General features: G+C 48.5%; 1 protein-coding gene across 3 annotated transcripts in view; it reads left to right on the top strand.

The window, feature by feature from the left end:
• LOC144930979 (transducin-like enhancer protein 4) overlaps window positions 1–19,994 on the top strand; it is a 66,571-nt gene that overhangs the window by 31,431 nt on the left and 15,146 nt on the right. For all 3 annotated transcript variants that reach the window (XM_078854809.1, XM_078854807.1, XM_078854808.1), the window contains exons 7-8: window positions 2,643–2,877; window positions 3,580–3,596. In XM_078854809.1, coding sequence (XP_078710935.1) covers window positions 2,643–2,877; window positions 3,580–3,596 — 252 coding nt within the window. The remainder of the gene's footprint in view (window positions 1–2,642; window positions 2,878–3,579; window positions 3,597–19,994) is intronic.

The following is a 19,994-nucleotide window of genomic DNA, read 5'->3' as shown; positions in this document are numbered from 1 at the left end:
TCGCCCGGCAGTTGAAACGTGTTTGGGAAAAAAATATAATGTCTGAGGCGAGCACCTTCTGCTTCTTTTTGTGCTCAGCAGCAGCCTTTAAATAATAATAATAATAAAAAGAGCCGCCTTGTTTGGAGCCCTAGTAATTTTACAGGTCGGCAACATTTTCAAGACCCATTGTCCGACCTCAAAATAACACAACAGCAGTTATCTGCCAGCCGGTCGCCTCAGTAAGTGGGGGGTTTGAGAAGCCTGTGGCGGCTGCCCTAAATGCCTAACCTAAGTCGGAACACATGATCTGCCCCGGGCAAGCATACACAGGTGCTTATCGCACCCGTAAAACCCTCTCGTGTATTTTTGCATACATTACTAATTGCATAATCGGCTGCACGCACCCAACTCCAAGCCTATGAGAAGAAAGCAGCAGCCAGATGCATTTTTTTGTGTCCATAAATTCCTCTGCTTTTGGAGGAGGCGTTGGGCTGGGGTGCATCGGTATGTTTTCGCTTGCTGCTGGAGCCGATTGGCTGCAAGATGGTGTCTCACTGAGCATGGGAGACGCAAATGAACTAGCGGTGGTGGTGTTGGTAGTGGTGGGGCCGGTCCTCATCCTCCCAGTCACGCCATCTTCTCGGCACGCGTTACAAAGCTGAAAATAAGAGCCAGCGCCTCGGCCTATTGCCTACACTTGACCAACTGTGCCCTGTAAATTTCACTTAATATGCATCCAAAAAAAATACACCACTTGAAAGAAAAAAAAGCTGGAAAATGTTCAGGCATGCAAATCATCAAACGGTCATTGCTAAAGTTAATAGAGATTGCTCCGTTAAATGCATTTGAAAACCAGTTCTGCTTCTGCTTAATGTTTCATTTTACAACTGTACAATACTAATGGGAGCGGAAGAGGATGAGGTTTTTGAATGGCCACCAACATCGGTCAGGCTCCTGGTTTTTGTAGACGCCCCACTCCATTTGTGTGTGCGCGTCTGGAGGCCTTCATTTTGATGTGGGAAGCCAGAATGTGTTTAGTCTTTTACTCCCCCCCCCCCCCAACTTTCCCGTGCGCCAATGCGCACATGTGGGGCAGCTGGCGTGCGTGCGCGGCTGCTGTTGGGTTCCCTTCTCTGAACAGTCACAGCACACAAGTGGTGCTTTTCAGAGCAGGGGATGCACTTAGGATAAGCGAACTATGGTGGAGGGGGGATGGAGGGTGAGAAATAAGGTGATAAACAAGAGAAATACGTCAGCAACTAAGATGCGTTTGCTTGTATCTCTCCGATGCGTTTTCGGGTTGTGCTGCGTGTTGATCGGCACGATGCCCCATGCATCGCTCCACGTGATGGGAACATGTTTGGGAACAAAGAAACTCCCATCATGTCGAACAACACGTGGCGCAACCTGACATCGCAAGTGAAACTGAATAAGATTTAATCTGATGAACAGTGGACCTTAAGGATCAGTGCACCCTTGCTATATTCATACGGACGGACGAAAAAAAGCTCATACTGGTTTTGAAAATACAACTCGGCTACCCGATGTTTTGGGAGAAAACCATCCACAAACGGTGTGGCACCTGAATATTGATTTGTGGCAAAGTGGAGAAAATCGCTGCAGGGCAAATTGAACGGGAGTGGTGTTACTTGGTGAGAAATCGCGAGAGGAAGGGAAGAGAAAAATTGGTGGTGGCAATGCACGTACATAGATAGCCCCTTTGGAGGTTATTTGAACATACTTCATCTCGCCAGTCAATGCGCGTTTGTGAAGGGTTAGGTGGGTGGGGGATGGGTAGGGGGGGGGCTGCCAGGACCGGTTCAATAACTCCAAAATTGTCAGCTGTGGCTGGGAATTGAACACGGGACACAGGGTTCACAGTGCTCTGCACTAACCATTGCCGCTGCTGCTCCACTCCAAATAATCATCATAATAACAATGACTCCCGTTTAGAAATAAACCTGTATTTGTCGGCATCTGGGTGCCTTGATGTAGAAAAATCATTGAGTGAGCAGCGATCAGGTTTACTCCGTTTAATTCATAAGGGATCAACGCCACCATTCTGGTCTCCAAGGGCATGTGACTTTATTGCTCTCAAAGATACTGCTTTTCATAAAATAGGTCTCTTCGTGTGGTATGTATTACTGAATTTAAATAGGGCACACATTTAATTTTTATCAGCATTATAATTTATTGAACTTTACATTGCAAAGTTTTATTGAACGCTCCTTTATAACCTGCTCTAATATTGCAATTTTACAGCGGGCGTGCAGTGCATGGCGTGAACACAGCTCCCACATGTTCATTACATACACTTTATTAATTTATCTATTGGTAGCAGAGTTTTGTAAATTAATGTCTTGCCTTCTGTCTCCCCTTCCCCCTTGCCGGAATGCAAATACCACTGCATGCATGCGAAAAAATCTCAACCACAAACACAACATGATTGTGGTAACCCTCAACCACACAAACACAAAAATGCATGCACGCAACACGCACGCACACAAACTGTCCACCATAAATACACGCACGCACCCTCCAACCAACACACGTCTGCGCATCTGCGCACGGACGGACGAACGACTCGGCCGCACCCCTTCAACGAACCTCGTGGCCGAAAAAACACCTCCGCTCCCCACCTCGTTCTTCCCGGCGAGCAGCACCAGCTGCAGGCGCAGCACCTGTCCCACGCGCACGCTCCTCCGGTGCCGCTTCCCCCGCACGCTGCCGGCCTGCCCGGCGCCGGGCTGCCCCCGATGCCGGGCAGTAGTGCGGCTAACGCGGCGGGGCTGCTGGCTCTGTCCAGCGCGCTCGGGAGCCAGGCGGCCGCTGCCGCCGCCGCCGCCCACCTGCAAGCACTCAAGGACGACAAGAACCACGAGGTCGACCACAGAGGTGAGAGGGAGCTCGGCCTCGGCCGGGGTGAGCCGAGGGCGTGACATGCGGAGGACGCTGACGGGCGTGGAGGACGTGACCGGACACTGCGCCGCGTGGTTGAACAAATGGTTTTCGTCGTGCTGCCTTTGGCAGTGGTGCACAATCATTAACATTCATCAATAACACTGGCCTTAAAATGAAAAAAAATAACTGAACATCATTCTTGCACTATGAAGAAGGGCCATTGCCCAAAACGTCACCTATTATATATATTTTTTTAAGGACACACGATGTTATCGGTGAAAGGTTGAGTTGACTGCTATGTAGGTTTTCACAGTTACGCTTTATAGTGCTCTGATGTGTTTTTGGGTTTGTGCCGCGTGTTGTTCGGGTAAGCTACCAGCACATGGAGTGAAACGTCGGACACTGTTGAACAACACGTGGTACAACTCGAAAACACATCAGAGGGAAAGGACCGGATGTTGGCTGAATCCACAAAGTGTGCGGCTTTTATCAAATTTTAAAACACCTCGCAGTTATTCCCATAACACCCTCACGTCCCGTCCCTGATGGGTGTTTAAACTGTACAATGGGCAAGCGATGTTGAATGTTAACAGCAGGGGAACGTGAAAATATTTATAATGTAACGCCCGCTTCTTGTGTTGCTGTGTTTTTTTTATCTCTTGCCAATGCTGCTGCTGCTGATTTACCTGGCATCAGAGAGAGAACGCAGCTCGGTGAGTACCCACGTGGATTGATCACAGACACACACAAGACGGCTTGCATTCCTACAACGCGGTACAATTAGCTTTGTTGGCCGACACAGAAGGAAGCTGGGATTGTTTGAATTTGCTTTTGAAGCCGGAGGAAATCAGAAGGAAACAAACCTCCAACAAGGGCAGGAAAAGCTTTCCCAAACATTCTGCGTCCTTGCCGCACGCATGCACATGCGTGCATACTTACACGCACACACACACGCTACATGCGCATGCACATCCACGGCAAAGCGTCGGGAGGGAATTGGTTTGGGCGGGGGAGCTGACTGGTGGTGCGGCTGGGTTGTGAGGTGGAGGGAGCTCTTTTGGAAGTGAATTGCTCCCGAGAGCGTGGTTATAATTTGCCCTTCTGGCGAGCCTTCAGACGGATGGCTGGGAGGAGGAACGCAGCCTTCGCCACTCACACTCCACCAATTATTAAATCCGTACCCCACCCCCCCCAACCACAAAACTCAGGTGCTCCCATATTGACCCACTGCGAACCTAGACACACCTCCCCCAGACCCATAGCCTCCCGCTTGATCTGCTTCCCTTCCCAACCTCCAATCCCCCCCCTCCCTTCTGAACCTCCCATCCCCCTCTTTCTCCTCCTGGCTCCCCTAATACCCCCCCCCCACCAATTGGACTGCCCGCCCCTTCTTCCCCCTCCCGCACTCCCTGACAGCCAACTGCTTACCCTGAGTGGCAGCCACTTTGTTAGGCTTCCTCCTGGCAGGAGGGGCTGCCCAGTCCGTTTGGCGCGCGCCGGCAAGCAGCCAGCAGGGTGGCCACATAGCGCGGTGATGGCGAGCCAGGGGAAGGGAAGGCCGCGGGGCAGGGGAGGCTGTGGACAGGGCAGGGCCTGCTCTGCTTGGCCTTCGAGGAGGAGGAGGGCTGTTTGGACCTCAAAATCTCTTCAGTTCCCATGGACCACTGCCAAGCCCAACTGGGGCAAACACAGAAGCTTGCTTCTGGCAGCAGATTCCTAGTTGCTTGGCCCCATGAGATGGCGAGATGTGTGTGTGTGTGCGCGGGGTTGGGGGAAAGTGAGGGAGGGAGGGAGTGAGTTGGTAATGGGTCCGTGGGTCTCTTGAGGATTGCAATCTCTATGATGTGTTGAGGGGGGGAGGGGAGGGGGAATTTTCACTCCCTTTTTTCCGTGCATCACTCCCCTTGCACTCCTCCCGCCCATTTTTATTACCATTCTTTGTGTAAAAAAAAAACAATCCCGTAAAACCCTCATTTATTCCATTTCTGGCTGCCAGCCGTCCGTGTGGCGGTCGTGCAACGATATGGGTGCTTGCATACGTACGTGCGTGCGTACATGCGTGCGCTTAAATTTAAATGAATCCTGGATCCTGACGAAACGGCTTAGACAGGTGCGACCTCGCTCCAACATGTCTGCTGATTGGGCTGGAGTTCATCAATTCCCACTCTCGCCCCCCTCCCACCGCCCCTCGTCCCCACCGAGCCAAACCTCGTGTACACCCTTCCAAGATTAAATCAGATTCCCCGTTCCGATAAGATGGCAAAGGAGCCCACGTTGACCCATAGTGCTGGAAAAAAATGTGTGGGTATTTCATCATCGTGGACATGGAAAAATCTGATCTTGTGGCCACTAGTTTTTAATCTGCATGGCAACAATCAAGCAGTTGGCTCGAAATATATACTGTGTGCACGTACGCTTGCTCATGTGCGTAGATGCAAACGCACTCAGGGCAATATATTCGGCGAGTGAGTCATTGCAGATGATGACATGGCCATATAATTGTTCATTCACGGGTGCAAATGTTTGTATGCATATCTTTGGTGCAGGGGTTTGTGGGGGAGCGGTGGTGTCGCGGTTAGCGCGCTGGGCTACGAACCCGGCGACCCGAGTTCGATTCCCGCTAATGGCCAACACCGGTAACGATTATCTTAACTGGTCCTGAGCCTCCCCTAGGTCGACTCAGCCTCAAATAAGTGCCTGGTGTGATGTGTAAACATTACCACTAGGGAGACAAAGGGCGGTCGGGCGTGGTGCTGGCCACCCACCCCCTGGTGTATCGTGCCGGCCTTCATGGGTGCGCGCTAACAGCACTTGTCCCCACTGTCTGCTAAGACTATAGGGGGGATCTTTGTCTTTGGTGCAGGGGTTGGCTCTCTGTGCTACCAACTGGGTGACCCAAGTACCATTATTGCCCGTGGTTAACATCATTAGCAAGCGGTATTTGAACCGGCATTGGGCATCCTCTAGGTCTACAAAGCGTTAACATGACAAGCTTGTGCGGTGTGTAAACATCAGCTCTTGAAAGACAAAGGCGGCCAGGCATGGGGCTGGCAACACCACCCTCTTGTGTGGTATGTTGGGCTTCATATAGGCCACTTGCTAACAACACTTGCCCCAGAAGTCATCGTCGTGTGTGTGTATCAGGACTGGAAGATCTATATATCATATATCAATTGTGCAATGACCACTACATGTAGAGTATACATTATTAAGCATATGTCGCGTCTGTTTGGCTTCCCTTCAATTTACGTCACGCCATGACAATTGTAACGTCCACACACGTAACCTGTGCCACGATGAATTACATTTTTTGGATTATCTCCACTCGTAATTTAGAGGTTGTTTATTTATTTATATAACTTTTCGTGATTTCTTTGGCATGATGTGCCCTGCCAGGCTTTGTGAGCGTGCCTGCTGGCTCCCGATACAGACAGCAGGCTCGCTCGCAAATGCACAGCGGTGCCTTTGGCTGCAGCCCACGATACCAATTCGTGCAGGAGGGATTTTTTTATTTTTTCAACAAATAAAATGGCAAGCCCGCCGCTCCCTGCGCCAGGGAGTTATACGACCAAAGGAAACATGACACAACCGCAAACGCGTATCTGCTGGTGATTCACCCGATAGCAATGGCAGGACGCAGATTTCCGCAGCGATGCTTATCCTGCAGTATCCAGCATGGCCCCGCGTAGGGGCTCACTCACGGGTGGTCACTGCAACATGCGACGCCGGACACGCGGTGGTATTGATATTTACAAGGCCACAGCTTGCTGATGAATAACCGTGAAGTGGAAGCTAGTCCAAGTTTATTACCGTTTATTGGACAGATACTGCTGAGCAGCGGAAATGTGGATGGGATGCATTTAAAGGAGATTACATAAAAAAAAAGCTTGCGGAATGTGCCCCCATCTTGTCAGATCTCAGAGGCTAAGGAGGGTTTGAGCCTGGAATGTGTTTTGATGGGTGATCACCATTCCAACGAGGTTGTCATCAGCGCTTGCGGGATTGTGATACTCGGTGGGCAACAGAGGGCAGTGCAATATAATAAATTGTTGTACTGTGGTTCTATGCTCTCCACTTTCACCAACCCACTCACGAGCATGGTGATGGCCAACCCCACCCCTATCGCCGACGCCGAGTGGGGGAAAGCCTTCATCCAGCAGTAGATTGACAAAGAGCGGTACATTATTACCTGTACCTGTTATTCAACATATTCGTCAGGTATTTATCCATTTGAGAAATGAAGGAATGTGTCTTTTAAAGGCCGTTTTGTAAGTCTGTAAAAATGATGCTGCCAATAGACACCAAGGATAATCTACTTAAGTGTGTTTTTTCATTCTTATTATACAAGGCGAAAGCGATTGGAATGACATGAGACACTTTGCAAGCAAGACCTGCGTGCCTTACACACGTGTATGTGATTTGGTTAATTTAACGTGGATGATGACCCATTAATAGCTTTTCCGTGTATTTCTTGTTACTGAGTAAGCATAATAATACAGTAAGTTAAGTTATTCTTTCACTTGGCCACGAGGTGTTGTTTTCTGGGCGGTTCACAGGTCGTGGTGTGTGAAAGCATGGGTTCATGTGCTGACAATTAGGGTCCTTATAATGAGACCATTGATGCGAGCCAGATTATTTTTAGGCACCAAGGCCATATTTTTCTTTATTATTTCTCAGCAGAAAACAACTCGACTTTGCTCCAACCGAACAAGCTGACAAACGCTGTGTTCATGTTTAGTACGTTTTGGCATTTGGAGCTGTTTCAATTGTAAAGGCTTATGTAATGTGAGCATTAACATAATTTATGAAAACGAAAAACTAAACTTTCCGGGAATTAGGGGTGGAACAATTCTGCCACCTTCCCCATGCTGTTCGATTGTCACAATTCAGGGCCACAATCCGATTCAGGAATCTGGTTTTTTTTTACATTGTGTAAAATAGCAGCACATGTTGTGGCTGCAGCAATGCAGTTGGCCGATTACCGACAACACATACGATTGTGGAAAACTGTTGCACAACCAGTTTTATGCATCCATCCTGATATTAGGAATCGATATTAATCAATGAATAAATGCATGGAAATAAAACAACTACACTTTCACTGTGGCATGGGGAATGAGACGATACCAATGAAGGCACTTTCATTGCTCTGTTGGCTGCTCATGTGGCCAGGAGGACTATTTTAGCGCTTGGTATTTGCGAGCTAACTCTGGCAGCGTGGCATGCACGTGGTGTTCGTAGCGCGGTGCCCAGAGCTTTCTCAATTATCACCTCCACCAGCTCCTAGTCTGGAGCCAGCACGGCAACTGATCCCTGCTATGCCGGAACCCTGCGGCACGAGGCCCGGCCCGTGGGGACTCATAACGAGCCATGTGTGTGTGTTGTGAGATAGGGGAAGGGAGAGGTTTAAGAGAGAGGTTTTAGGGTGAGCGAATGGGTTTCAGCGATGGGGGAGCAGAAAGGGGAAGTGGCTGAGAAGAAGAGGGAGCTGAGTTGGGAGGAGACAGCCACAATAGCAACAGTGCAGATGTGTTAAGAGGTCCCAGGCAAAACATCGACCCAATTATGCCTGCGATGAACCATAATGCTGTGGCATTGTAAAGGCAATTAGCAAGCAGTGTAAACTATAATTACAGTGTGACAAGTTAGTGAAGTGTCTGTATGCCACTGTGCTACTCATTTAATGTGCACACCTCTTCCTCTGCCACAGGTGTCGTTAGGAGGAGAGAATGTGGAGGTAGTGTATTGTACTCGGGTGGTATTATGCATAATGCATTGTGAGGAGGCGGTCATGAGACATTGTGTTAGCAGGATGGGTGTTTGATGAACTGCATTAACTAGTTTGTGGAACAGTATGGTAGATATGTGAAGTTTACAGTTAAGATATGGGTCGTAGAGTTGGATGTTAAAAATTCAACTAGAAATTACGTTTCTGGCCTTTTGAATACAAGCACATTTTAGCAAAACAGGCACAGTAGGGGCTACCAGAAGTCGTAGACTATGGAGAAGAGAAAAACTCAGATGGCAGGATTTTGTAAAAAGCGGCCCTTGGAGGCTAGGTTGGCATTTACTTTACTACAATTGCACGATCGAGTAGAAGGACGGAAGCGATGGTGTGGTGCGATGGTGACCTTGACCTTGGCCCAATTATGCCTCTTTATTGTCATTTAATATATTTGGATGGGTCGCCAGGCAGGGATTGCCAGGTGTTGTAGGTGTGGGGCTGCAAGTGGTCAGGAGATTGCAGGTTGTGTTTTGGTGGAGTGAAGTATGCTTACTCCCACCTCTTGCAAGATGTCTCGCCAGCTTGGAAGAGTAGGCCAGAATTCCTTCTATCGGGGCTCTCCAGAGCTCCATTTAGTGGAGGCCCTTATGCCAGCATTGATGTGACCAAGATATTATAAAGCTGCACCATTATCTGTTATGCATACTGTGTAACTACACAAGAGTGTAATCATAATGAATATAATAAAAATAATAACAGTGGGTGGAGAGTTGTGTAATAAAACATGTTCTGATTGCATAAACGAGCTTTCTGGTTATAAAAAAAAACACTGGGCAATGCACAGTAAGATTTTCTGCTGACCTTGCTTAATGGGAGGACAACCCCCTATTACGCTTGCTGAGCTCTGCACCAATTAAGTAAATTGGTCAGAGGGTTCTGCTGCTCTGTAGGGCACAATTAGTGACCTAACAGATCCCGCCCAAAACCAGTCTCTTGGTTTTGAAAATCGTATTCATCTTGCTGGGATTTTCTTTATTTTTTAAAAAGGAATTTTCCCTCTAATTCCCAAAGTCCCACATGGTGCTTTAACCTCACAAGTGGCCGTTAGATATCACGGATTATTTTTCCCGTTGTCTTCAGTGCAGTGGCGCTATTAGGCAATTTGAATTAGGTTCGGCCGATTAACTCTATTAATTGCGCCAGTCAATTTGTGCCTCGAGCGTGCTAGATTAGGTCATCCCGAGGCAATCGGTTAATTGGACAATCGATCGCTACCGGTCTCAAGCGCGCTCGCGTTGCTGGTCTGAGATCTTTGAGCACACAGGGCCTAGTCTGCCAGGAAAGCAAAGCTCTCGGATGGGAGCCATCCTGACTGACCCAACCCCCAGCGATGCCATCTCAAAACGACGGAGGCTCTCGATTTTGGCCCAGCCGCAAAGATCTGACTTGGTTGACAAGGTTACGTTTTGCCAGAGGCCAGCTTATTTTACAGAGCTCTGCTGTGGAGGTCACTGCCCCTATTACTACACCGTTGAACAATCACTGCCACTAAACGACATCAATGAATGACAACACGTTCAGCTGAGCTGGGGCTATCAAGTACATATAAACTAATTAACATGAGTCACCTCTGAGCCTAGATGATTTTAATGTCTCTCCAGAAGGCATCTCTGTTTGCTCACCAAAATACTGAATAGTTTGAGTTGCTAAAATAAGTTGGTTTGTCTTAACTGGTTGTGTGAAAAGTCATGCCCAAAGTAATTTGATGGACTGTCACGATCGGAGTTCGCGATTTCATTCAAGAATTTGTGTTTTTTTTTACACATTGTGGTGAATGCATCACATGTAGTGGATGTTGGGGTCACATGAACAAATAACATAAGAGCACGTAAACATCTAAAATGTTCAATTCTTATGCCCATGATTCCATGCATGTATCATGTGCGTGTAAGAATCAAATTAAATCAATGAATCAATGCACTGTTACGCTCTGACTATTATTGCTACTCTATTAATATACAAAATCAATATTGACAGTGTAGAGTAAATACGGTACGTTGTTATTTTCACACTAATTGCCTAGGCAACAATTGTTCAAGAGTCCCACGGTTTTGGCGTTGGTCTTACGCAACCCACTTAGCTCCGTTCGTTCAGAGCTCGCTTCTCAAACCAACTTGCCCAGGCACGAGCGTCCTCCATACGAGCGCTCATTACCTTGCTGCGAATCGGACGGAATAACACCCGGAAGACGCTTCGCAACACTAGCGAGGAGGTCAAGAAGCCAGGAGGAGAAGCACAAAGGGCTGTTTGGGCGCTCGGGTGGCATTTAGAAACAAGACAAAGCGAAGGCGGCGTTTGGTTCGGTGTCGGCGGTTTTAATCGCAGCCCTGCCGCCGCTGCGAACCTACTAGGATTATTACGTCGACCATGTCCGGCAGATTGCGAGTGTCGCTCGAACACGGCATCCTCCCATGTAGAAGAGGGCTGTGGCACGTACGCCGTCTATCCAGAGAACCCTGCAAGCTAGCCCCTTTGCAATTTGACAGAGAGAGTGGGGCGGTCGGCTGGGGAGGAGGGAGAGGGAATGAGGCAATGGCTCGAAGGTAAATGACACCGCTCGTTAACGAGGCAAAATGCCATCCGCGCGTTGGCTCCCTCCCTCTCCCCCCTGCTCCCAGCAAAGGCCCAGCTTGTGGGCTCACTGAAAGCGGCCCAGCGCCCAAGCGCCTCGCCAATTAGCGTAATGAAGCGATTGTTGGATAATTACAGTGGGGACCGGGTTTTGTTCGTCGCTCCAGCAGAGTGCAGGAGCGAACAAAAAAATAAATGTATTCATAAATGAAAGAGGGACCTTTTATCTGAGACCGCATGCCTCTGATGGTGTCATTAAGCATACAGATATTGACGTAATGCCTGCCGTTGATTTGGGGGGAAAGAAATCACTACCATTTTATTTTTGCCATGACTGAGGGGTTGACGTGTAGTGGCTTGTCAGCGAGCGTGAGACGAGGCAACGGTGGTTTGGAAATCATTTATTCATCAGAGCCCAAAGCACGGTTAATGGGCCAGCAATCTGATCATTGCCTGTGTATTACAGGTAACAATCACCTACAATCCAAGCCCTAACACAGCTGCTCAGCGCTTCGAGGAATGAATGCTAGCGAAATGATTATTTTTTGGGGCCAGAGAAGACATTGTGGTATGGTAGCACGGGCTGCTTGATGACCTCAATTGCCCAATGACAAGTCGCCAATCAAAAGGACGCACGCCGCTTCGTCCGGGGCTTCGTGTTTGGCGTGCGGGCACTGTGCAAGTGGGGGTCACAAGTTCACGGGGTGACGATCGTGTAAAACTTCCCAGGCACCATTGTGCACCTTAAACCCTCGCTCTTCCTGCTGAACACGTAAAGCACGGAATAGAGATTGGGCTATAGTTCACATTTGTGTTGGTGTTTTTTGTTGTTGTTGAGAATCTGATTGATCGTACGTACCGTGGTCTATGGTAGAGAAATGCTGCCATGCCCGGCTTTTGTCGGGTATGAAAAGGCATTTGATTCATTGGAAGCTGATTCGGTCATCCAAGGTGTCACACACAATGACCTGAATAATATAAGATATAGATTATGAAAAGAAATGGATAGCGATGAAATAGCTACACTGAGACCCTTCAAAAAATGTATCCGAAGTCAGATATTTTCTGAAAATGTGATTTCAGAAATAACTGTCTCACGTTTTCATACGACGTGGTCGTTATAACAGCCAAAGGAAATGGGCTGCAGCAAATGATTGCAGAACCTAACAAAGGTGGAGAGACAAAAGGAAATAATTGTGGAGAGAAACAGCTGAGAAACAGTGAGCCACCGATGAGTGACCGTGCTGTTCGATACACATTGGCATGTATGCCTATTCCAATTGTTGAACACAGGCCAGGATTACGACAATTAAGCCATGAGCGGGTTGGAGTGATTTTGGAAATATAAAAATGTTGGTCATGACAAGCAACAAAGCAGTGTACCTCAAAGGAAAGTTTTCAATCGGTGCGTGACATGGATTACAAGCGTGGACACTGGCAAAGATAATGCAGCAAAACTAGACTGAGAGACGGAGACAAGAACGTATGGATCATAGAACAGACAAACACACATCAGATATCTGAATCATTCCTGCTCTCCCCCCTTCACCAATCCTTACTGACCGTCACAGTCAAGTACGACCAAATAACCCCCACGACCAAACACATCGTGGGGAATCCTTCACCCAAGCGGCGGATTGACAGACGGCAATGAATTGACATTTATTCATGATAATAATTTCGTTTAATCGCCCTTCATTTCCAATTGTTTTGCTTATTTAATACATAGAGCGTATTCCCAATCACTTTTACCACAGCCTCACCACCTTGCTCTGCCAATCTCCCACCTTTACCAGGGGTCAGCAACCAAAATGACGACGGGGCATTTTGTGTTCGAATTCAAGAGCCGCAATGCGTGTTGTGAATACGACTCAGTCCTTAAAAGAGCCGCATGCGACCCCGAAACGCCGCAGGTTTGCCGACCCCCTGACCTATATAGACACAAAGACAGAGATCCCCCGTATAGCCTTTAACAGGCTGCTGGGCCCTTTGCTACATGTTTGGTATGTACGTACGTTGAAATTGTTTTGCACCGTACGTCGCCAACCGTGCTAATCAGAGGTGCGGGCGGGCGGGGGGAAGAACAACAAATTAAACACGAAAAGCAATTCTAAAAGACCCCAATAGCTATCGTCCCGTTAATGCCACCACTTGGGCCATTCGTGCTGCAAGCGTGACTCGAGCCGGGCGGGCGGGCGAGCGCAGTCGCCCACCGGACGGCGTGCACCAGCGTCGGCTTTTGTGGTTTTCCTGCCGAGGCTGAGCGTGGGCGGGCGTCGCGATAACTCCGCTACTGCGGGCTCGCCAGCTGGGCCGCAGTGGAAAAAAAATATGTGCAGAGGTGTCAGATGCCTGGAGATAGCGCAGCCGTGGCTCTACGATCGGTTCCGCCCGGCTGCTAACTCGGGTTATTTGCCCCGGCCATAGACTGGACCACGGGGTGGGGGGAGGTGGAAAGGGAGGGAGGGGTGATGGTTGGGTTGGTGGAGTTTGTGGGGGGTTATGGAGGGGGGTTGTGGGATAGAGAGTCCAGCACGACGGGGTGGGTAGTGGCCGCTCTCTTGGGGGATATAAACCAACTGCCTTCCCCTTCACCTCCACAACCTGTTCTCTCTCCCTGTTGTCCCATACCACACACCCCTCAATCCTCATGTCATGCATCCCACCCCCCTCTCCCCACAGTAAACCCACCACCCCTACCACCATGCCGACCAACATAGCGCATGGTACGTGTTGCGTGTGATTTACATGCCCGTTTGCCCTCTGTCGCTCACATTCTCTCAAGCCCAGTCAGTAACCGACATGGCCAAAAAAATGTTTCTGTTAAACGGAGTTAACGTGACCTATTTATGTAAGCTGCGGCAAGTTTTGCGGTTTGGTTTGCTATTTGTGGATTTACAACCAGTTTCCCCCTACGTTGTGGAGCTAGTTTGGCTTTAAATTAATTCAGATTTTTTTTTCATTCCTTTTAAAAAGCGTAATTTTTCGAGAGAGCAGAAGCAGAGACCAGGGTCTGGTGCTGTGGCAGACAGAAGGGAAGGGAAGTAGAGGAGTGGACGCCAGAAATTGTCTTCTGATTTTACGTGCAAGTTTTAAACATTCATATGTAAAGCAGAAGTGGTTTCGTTGAAGCGTGGCTTCACATGTTTTCCTGATAACTTCTGCATCGTTCTAACCCCATGAGCCACCGATAATGTTTTGCATCTCGTTCTATTTTATTGGCGCTGGAACGATTCACCAACTGCCCGTGTCGAGTCGATACAGTGTAACGATTCCGAGTCAACAATGGGGGTCACGATTTGATTCAGGATTTTTTTTTTACATGGCCATGAATGGTAGCTAGCCATCTCTATTGGCTTGCAAGGTTGATGTTATTCCCTCATACTGTACAACACATTTGAATCGAAACATGTGGATTCTCGTACACGATTCGATGCTTGTGTCGCGTGCTGTTTGTAATGCCGTGCTGCTGGTTTCAGAGAAAATATCTTTGGAATTCAGGGGATTTTTGGTGGCAACAGCATTGGGGGATGGTGCTTTTAGAGCCTTTCAGCATTGTTATATGGGTCATGGCACTCGGCACTTAAATATTTTGCCCATTTTGCTCTCGCTCTTCTTGCAGCTTTCCTCCCCAGCACCCCCACATGCTCCACAACCTCGCCCCCCCCACCCTTTACGCCATTCACCACCCTTCCCCCAAAACACTTCTCCCCACCACCTACCTCTCCTCCATAAACAATTGGAGCTGCTTTACGAGCTTCCTTTGGCCCCACCTCCTCAAATCCTAATTAAGGAGTTCACTTGTCAACACTCCCCAGGGGCGGTGTTTATTTCTTTGTTTAAGGGTGCCGTGTAAAGCTTTGGTGTGGATGGTGTGCCAACATGCAGAAGCTTACCTCACTCCTCAACCGTCCAACCTACCGCCGGCTGCCCCCCTCCCTCTCCAACACCCCCCACTGCAACCTTCCGCTAACCACACTCTGCCACAACTCACGTCGGCCGGCGACTCATCCATCCCCGTCCACTCATCCTCACACCGCGTGCTCTTTCCCTCTGCGGCAGGGGCTGGAGCACGTCAAGGTGCTCGTAGTTGGAATGATGTCGCGTTAGGGCCCATTATTTAAACTGCTGTTTTTATGGAAATGTTTCTGTGGAAATAGGCAATGGCGAAGTGGAGCCAAACCAAATGCTGAAGCACCAGCGGACTGGATCCAGACGTGAAACCGAGACGAAACTTTACAAATATGCGGGAATCCGAACAATCTTTGAGATATGGAGCTCGTATTTGATATAGCAGAGTTGAGTTTTGATAATGTACATATGTACGTTCCACATAGAAACCTGCCCCCCATGTCCCAATAGCACGGGTTGGCTGTCCCACGTGGGTGGGTGACGTCACAGCGCCCGTGTGTGTGTCTAACTGCCCCGTCTGAATTCCCACACACACGTGTGAGTGGAATGTTTTGTGTGGCCAGGAATAGATGGGTCACCATGACCCGCTGGCTTCCCACCCTGCACCTACCTTCCCTTTCCCCCAAGCACCCGATGACTAGAAGTAGTTGCACTCATTCTTCCCTACAAGGGTTGTGCAGGGCAATGGCGTAGTGTGGTTGGCATGGGCCCCTAGCACAAGAAATGAAATGGGGTCCCCTTGTCTGCTTTCCCCGCGTCTTCGTAGCAGGGCGTCCGGGGCCCTCCAAGCCATAGGTCCCGGGGCAGTTGCACCGCCTGCACACCCGATAGCTACGCCCCCAGTGTACAGACCTGTGTTTGCTTTAGTGTGCGTTGGTATGTACCACCTTGACACGCACGTGGGTAGCGATGGCTTCAGCGATTCGTGTACCGCTCTACAAAATACGAGCACAGCACGAGTGGAAATTAACTGCAGAAACTGGCCTGAGCATCTCTTAGGGCTGCTCAGCCTAAAATGGGCAGGTGGTGCGATAGGCATCGAAAATGAGGAGCCACACGTGGCCGCACTGTTAGGGTTGGCTGGGCACTGCCTTTCATGTGCCATGCCAACATGTGTTTACTGATAGCCCTAGCCCCAGCAGTGTAACCACCTTGATGAATGGTCCTCATGTTTGTTGGTGAAGTGTTTTATTGCTGATAGAATTCGGAATAGGGTGTATGTATATAAAATCAGGGGTGCAACGATGCATTCATTGTTATCAATAGTTAAGCTCACGACACATGGACCTATTCACGTTTGTAAGAATCGGATTTTTGTGATTTGTACACGCTGTGTGTAATTGATCATGTGAACCCTGCAGCTGCTTTAAGCGTTGTCCTTCACCGCAGCGTTAAAACAAGAATCGTTTGTTCGAATCGTTACCCCAAATTGCGACAATTAATTGAATGGGTTGGTGGCTAGAGCGGGAGAGCGGCTCAATCGCTCCACCCCTGGTATTTAAAAGTACGCGCGTGCACATGTAAGTGTTCCTCCACGCTCATTGGCTCTTTCACTTCAGTGAACCTCCTCAAGTCGGTTCAGGAAGCGGTGCGCGTTAGTGCACGGATGCTGCCGTTTGAAATCGGCTGGAGCCCACGCTGTTCCCTGGGGTTTGCCGTCCGATGCCAGATTTCTCGGGGCGTCGTGCATGTAGGTGAATCATCACTGTCGCTGGCCAACGGACCAAGCACACGCTGCCGCCTCCCCACACATTGCTCTTTAGAGTAACGCTTTAATGTCGCTGTGAGCCCGTTGATCTTATTCATTGATGTGCAGCTATTGAAATAAAGGTGTCCGTGCACAACAGGCAGCACAATTCGGCCGTCTGCGATGTGGGTGGGACCCACCTGTCCAAATCCTCATTACTCGCGGCACACTATCAGTCACCACCTCTAATATGCAACTTCAGGTTTTTTTTAATACATGTATATAGGTAATGATTGTTTCGGTGTCCTGGTATCATTGTCGCAAGTCCTGCAACGATGACGGCACAATCGAGACATTTTATTTTGGCGTAAGATTTGTTAGATTGTCTGAGCCTGGACTTGGCTATGTTTTCATGGTCTCAGTTAATCGATTAAAAGCGATTGTCGTGCCCATGATAGTGCTTCAAATTGTGTGAATGATGTGCTAGTGTTACATTTAGCCCATAGGCGAACACAACTGTAGAAATGGGACAGCAAAAATGACAAACAGTACTGTATAAGCTATATGGTGAAAACAAGACGAACAATGTTGATTCTTATTTCGAATTATAATTGTGAATCATGTGAATTAATCGACTCGCTGGGAGGTGAATCGTTACGTGTCTAATATTTAAGGAATCGTAAGAATCTTCTCCGAAAAGGACAACCAGGCCCTTATAACCTGTGTTGTGTGTCTATAGTAGAAAAGATTGGCCTGATTGTCTGTTTCTTATTGGGCATACATGGCATGCTGCGTGAGAGTAGTGGTTACGTTTGTCAATACATATGGGTGAGTGTGCGTTTATGCTCAAGTCTGTGTTTGTGTGTGCGGGCATTCTGGATTGGGTTGGGTTTGTTTTTACGAAGAGCATTTGGCTGAAACAATGGTCAGGGGTGTGTGTGTGAGGGGGGACCTGTGTGGTACGTTTGGAGTTGTGCTTGGCATGCCATCATGCCGTTTCCACATTCCATTCCATTCCGAAACCAGAAACCGCAAACCATGTTTTGTTACCTGCCAAAAGAATTCCTGTCAAATTCAGTTGTGAAAACACTTGGTTTTAAATTACCAGACCACGGCGGCATACCAGTTTGGCCGATAACTTTGTGCGATTGTTGAGCACTGCTGCTTTGCCAATTTCATTACTGGTTCACGGTTATTCAGCAAAAATGTCAAGAGTTTCGCGAGGAAATAAAATAAAATAAAAATTACGGAAAGGCCCACAGTTAACGTGGCGTTTTGTGGTCACTTTGAAATGGCTGTTAAAAAAACGAGGCCTTTTACGGTCTTGACTAAGCGAGAGGCCTTGAGCGATTTTTGAGCCTTGTGCTGACGGTCACACCACGTGCATCGGCATCCACAACGGAGGGGGGGGGGGTATGGCGGTTCTTCTTGCCATTACACATTACGATGTTGTGTAAGTTTTATTTTTACACAATTTGCGCAAAGGAAGTTAAAAACGCAAAGCCGTTTAACCTCGGAAAATTGCCCGCGAGTGAGCGAGCCCCTCGGCCCGGCGGTTGTGGTTGCAGGTGATTGTGGGCGGAACGGTTGCGGGAGTTGAGAAAACAATTTATTTAAAAATAGACAAACATGCACGATAAACTAATAATCACGCTTGAAATGCCCAGAGGCCAGCCAACTGCAGCAGGCCATGAAACCCCAAACACGCTGGTGTTTGTTCTTTCCACGCTGTTGAATGCGCCCGGTGCCCGGTATGGGGGTATGAAGCTCCGGGTTGTAATTCGAGGGGCAACTTGCCACGTCGTGGCTTCGGCAAAATGCACAAACAGGCAGTCGAGTGTGGCGTTTATTTTCCTAAGAGATATTTTTAAATGTTTTTTTCCTGTTTCATTCCACATATATTTACATGCTGTGGGACTTTAAAAAAATAAATAGCCTTAACCAAATGAGCAAGACCACCCGTTGAGTGTAACCTTATCTGCAGGGCCATGGGAGGTCTTCAGTGACAAGAGTGTTGGGTGGGGGGAGTTCTGGATTTTCCCAACCCAGACTAAGGCAGAGCTGGGGGTGTGAGAGCCGGGGTCAGGAGGTCGGTGTTTTGTTATCTGATTGGAGAAGCAGTTGAAAGATAATCAGAGCCATGCAAGGAGAAAGAACGGGGGTGCGGCCGACTGCGATTTTCACCCGATGGATCGTGATGTAAGGATGAAAATTAAACCGTCAAATTGCGGAGCTGAAAAGACAGGCAAGAGGATGAAAAAAATGCATTCAGTCGCCAAAGTATGGAGAGTGGATGTTGCCTTTAAAACCATGATACAAAGATCCCCCGTGTAGCTTTAACAAACTGTTGGGGCAAGTGCTTTTATCGAGCAGCTATGAAGGCCGGCTCGGCACACGAGGGGCTGGGTGGCCAGCACCACGCCCGGCCGCCTTTGTCTCTCTAGTGGTGATGCTTTACACACCACACCAGGCACTCATTTTAGGTTGAGTCGACTTAGGGGAGGCTCAGGGCAGCTTCAGATAATCGGGGAGCAGTAGTGTAACGGTTACTGCACTGTGCTATGAACCCTGTAACCCGAGTTTGACTCCCACTCACGGCCACCACCAGTGATGATTAAAACCATTAGACCACATTAAAACACACAAACACAGACATCCACTCGCATACACTCTGACACACGCATGCGCATTGGCCCCGAACTCGCAATGCTTCTGGCAGATATTCAAAAACAGAAGCCAACTCCTCCAGCCAGGCATGTCTTGCCAAGATACTTATGTCCATTATGCGTAAAACGTAAGAATTGAAATATCCGAGAGTTTGTTTAAGGAAAAAAAACATTCAGACAAAATGTATTCTTCAACTAAAAATATTGATAATCTGCAAATCTTTTAAATGTTGCCCGCAGACCAACAACAAAGGGCCACCCCGCGCACCATTCGCTCTTTAATTGGCAGATGGAAAATAGAACCGTCATCTTTTATTACCGTATCCCTTGAGGTTTTAATGCTTCATTGGTTAGTCACATGGCATTTCGCGTAGCTTAATTCAGTGGCTTGCGAAAGCTGCATCGCCAAACCCCCCAAAACATCTACAGAACAAAAGGAGCGGATTTATCCGTCGTTGTGATTGCTGGTCAATGTGCTGCCATCCTTGCC

This window comes from Lampetra fluviatilis, chromosome 3, assembly GCF_964198595.1.
Source record: "Lampetra fluviatilis chromosome 3, kcLamFluv1.1, whole genome shotgun sequence".
Classification (NCBI taxonomy): Eukaryota; Metazoa; Chordata; class Hyperoartia; order Petromyzontiformes; family Petromyzontidae; genus Lampetra; species Lampetra fluviatilis.
The sequence above is the reverse complement of the archived record's forward strand: the minus strand, read 5'-3'. Positions and strand labels throughout refer to the sequence as shown.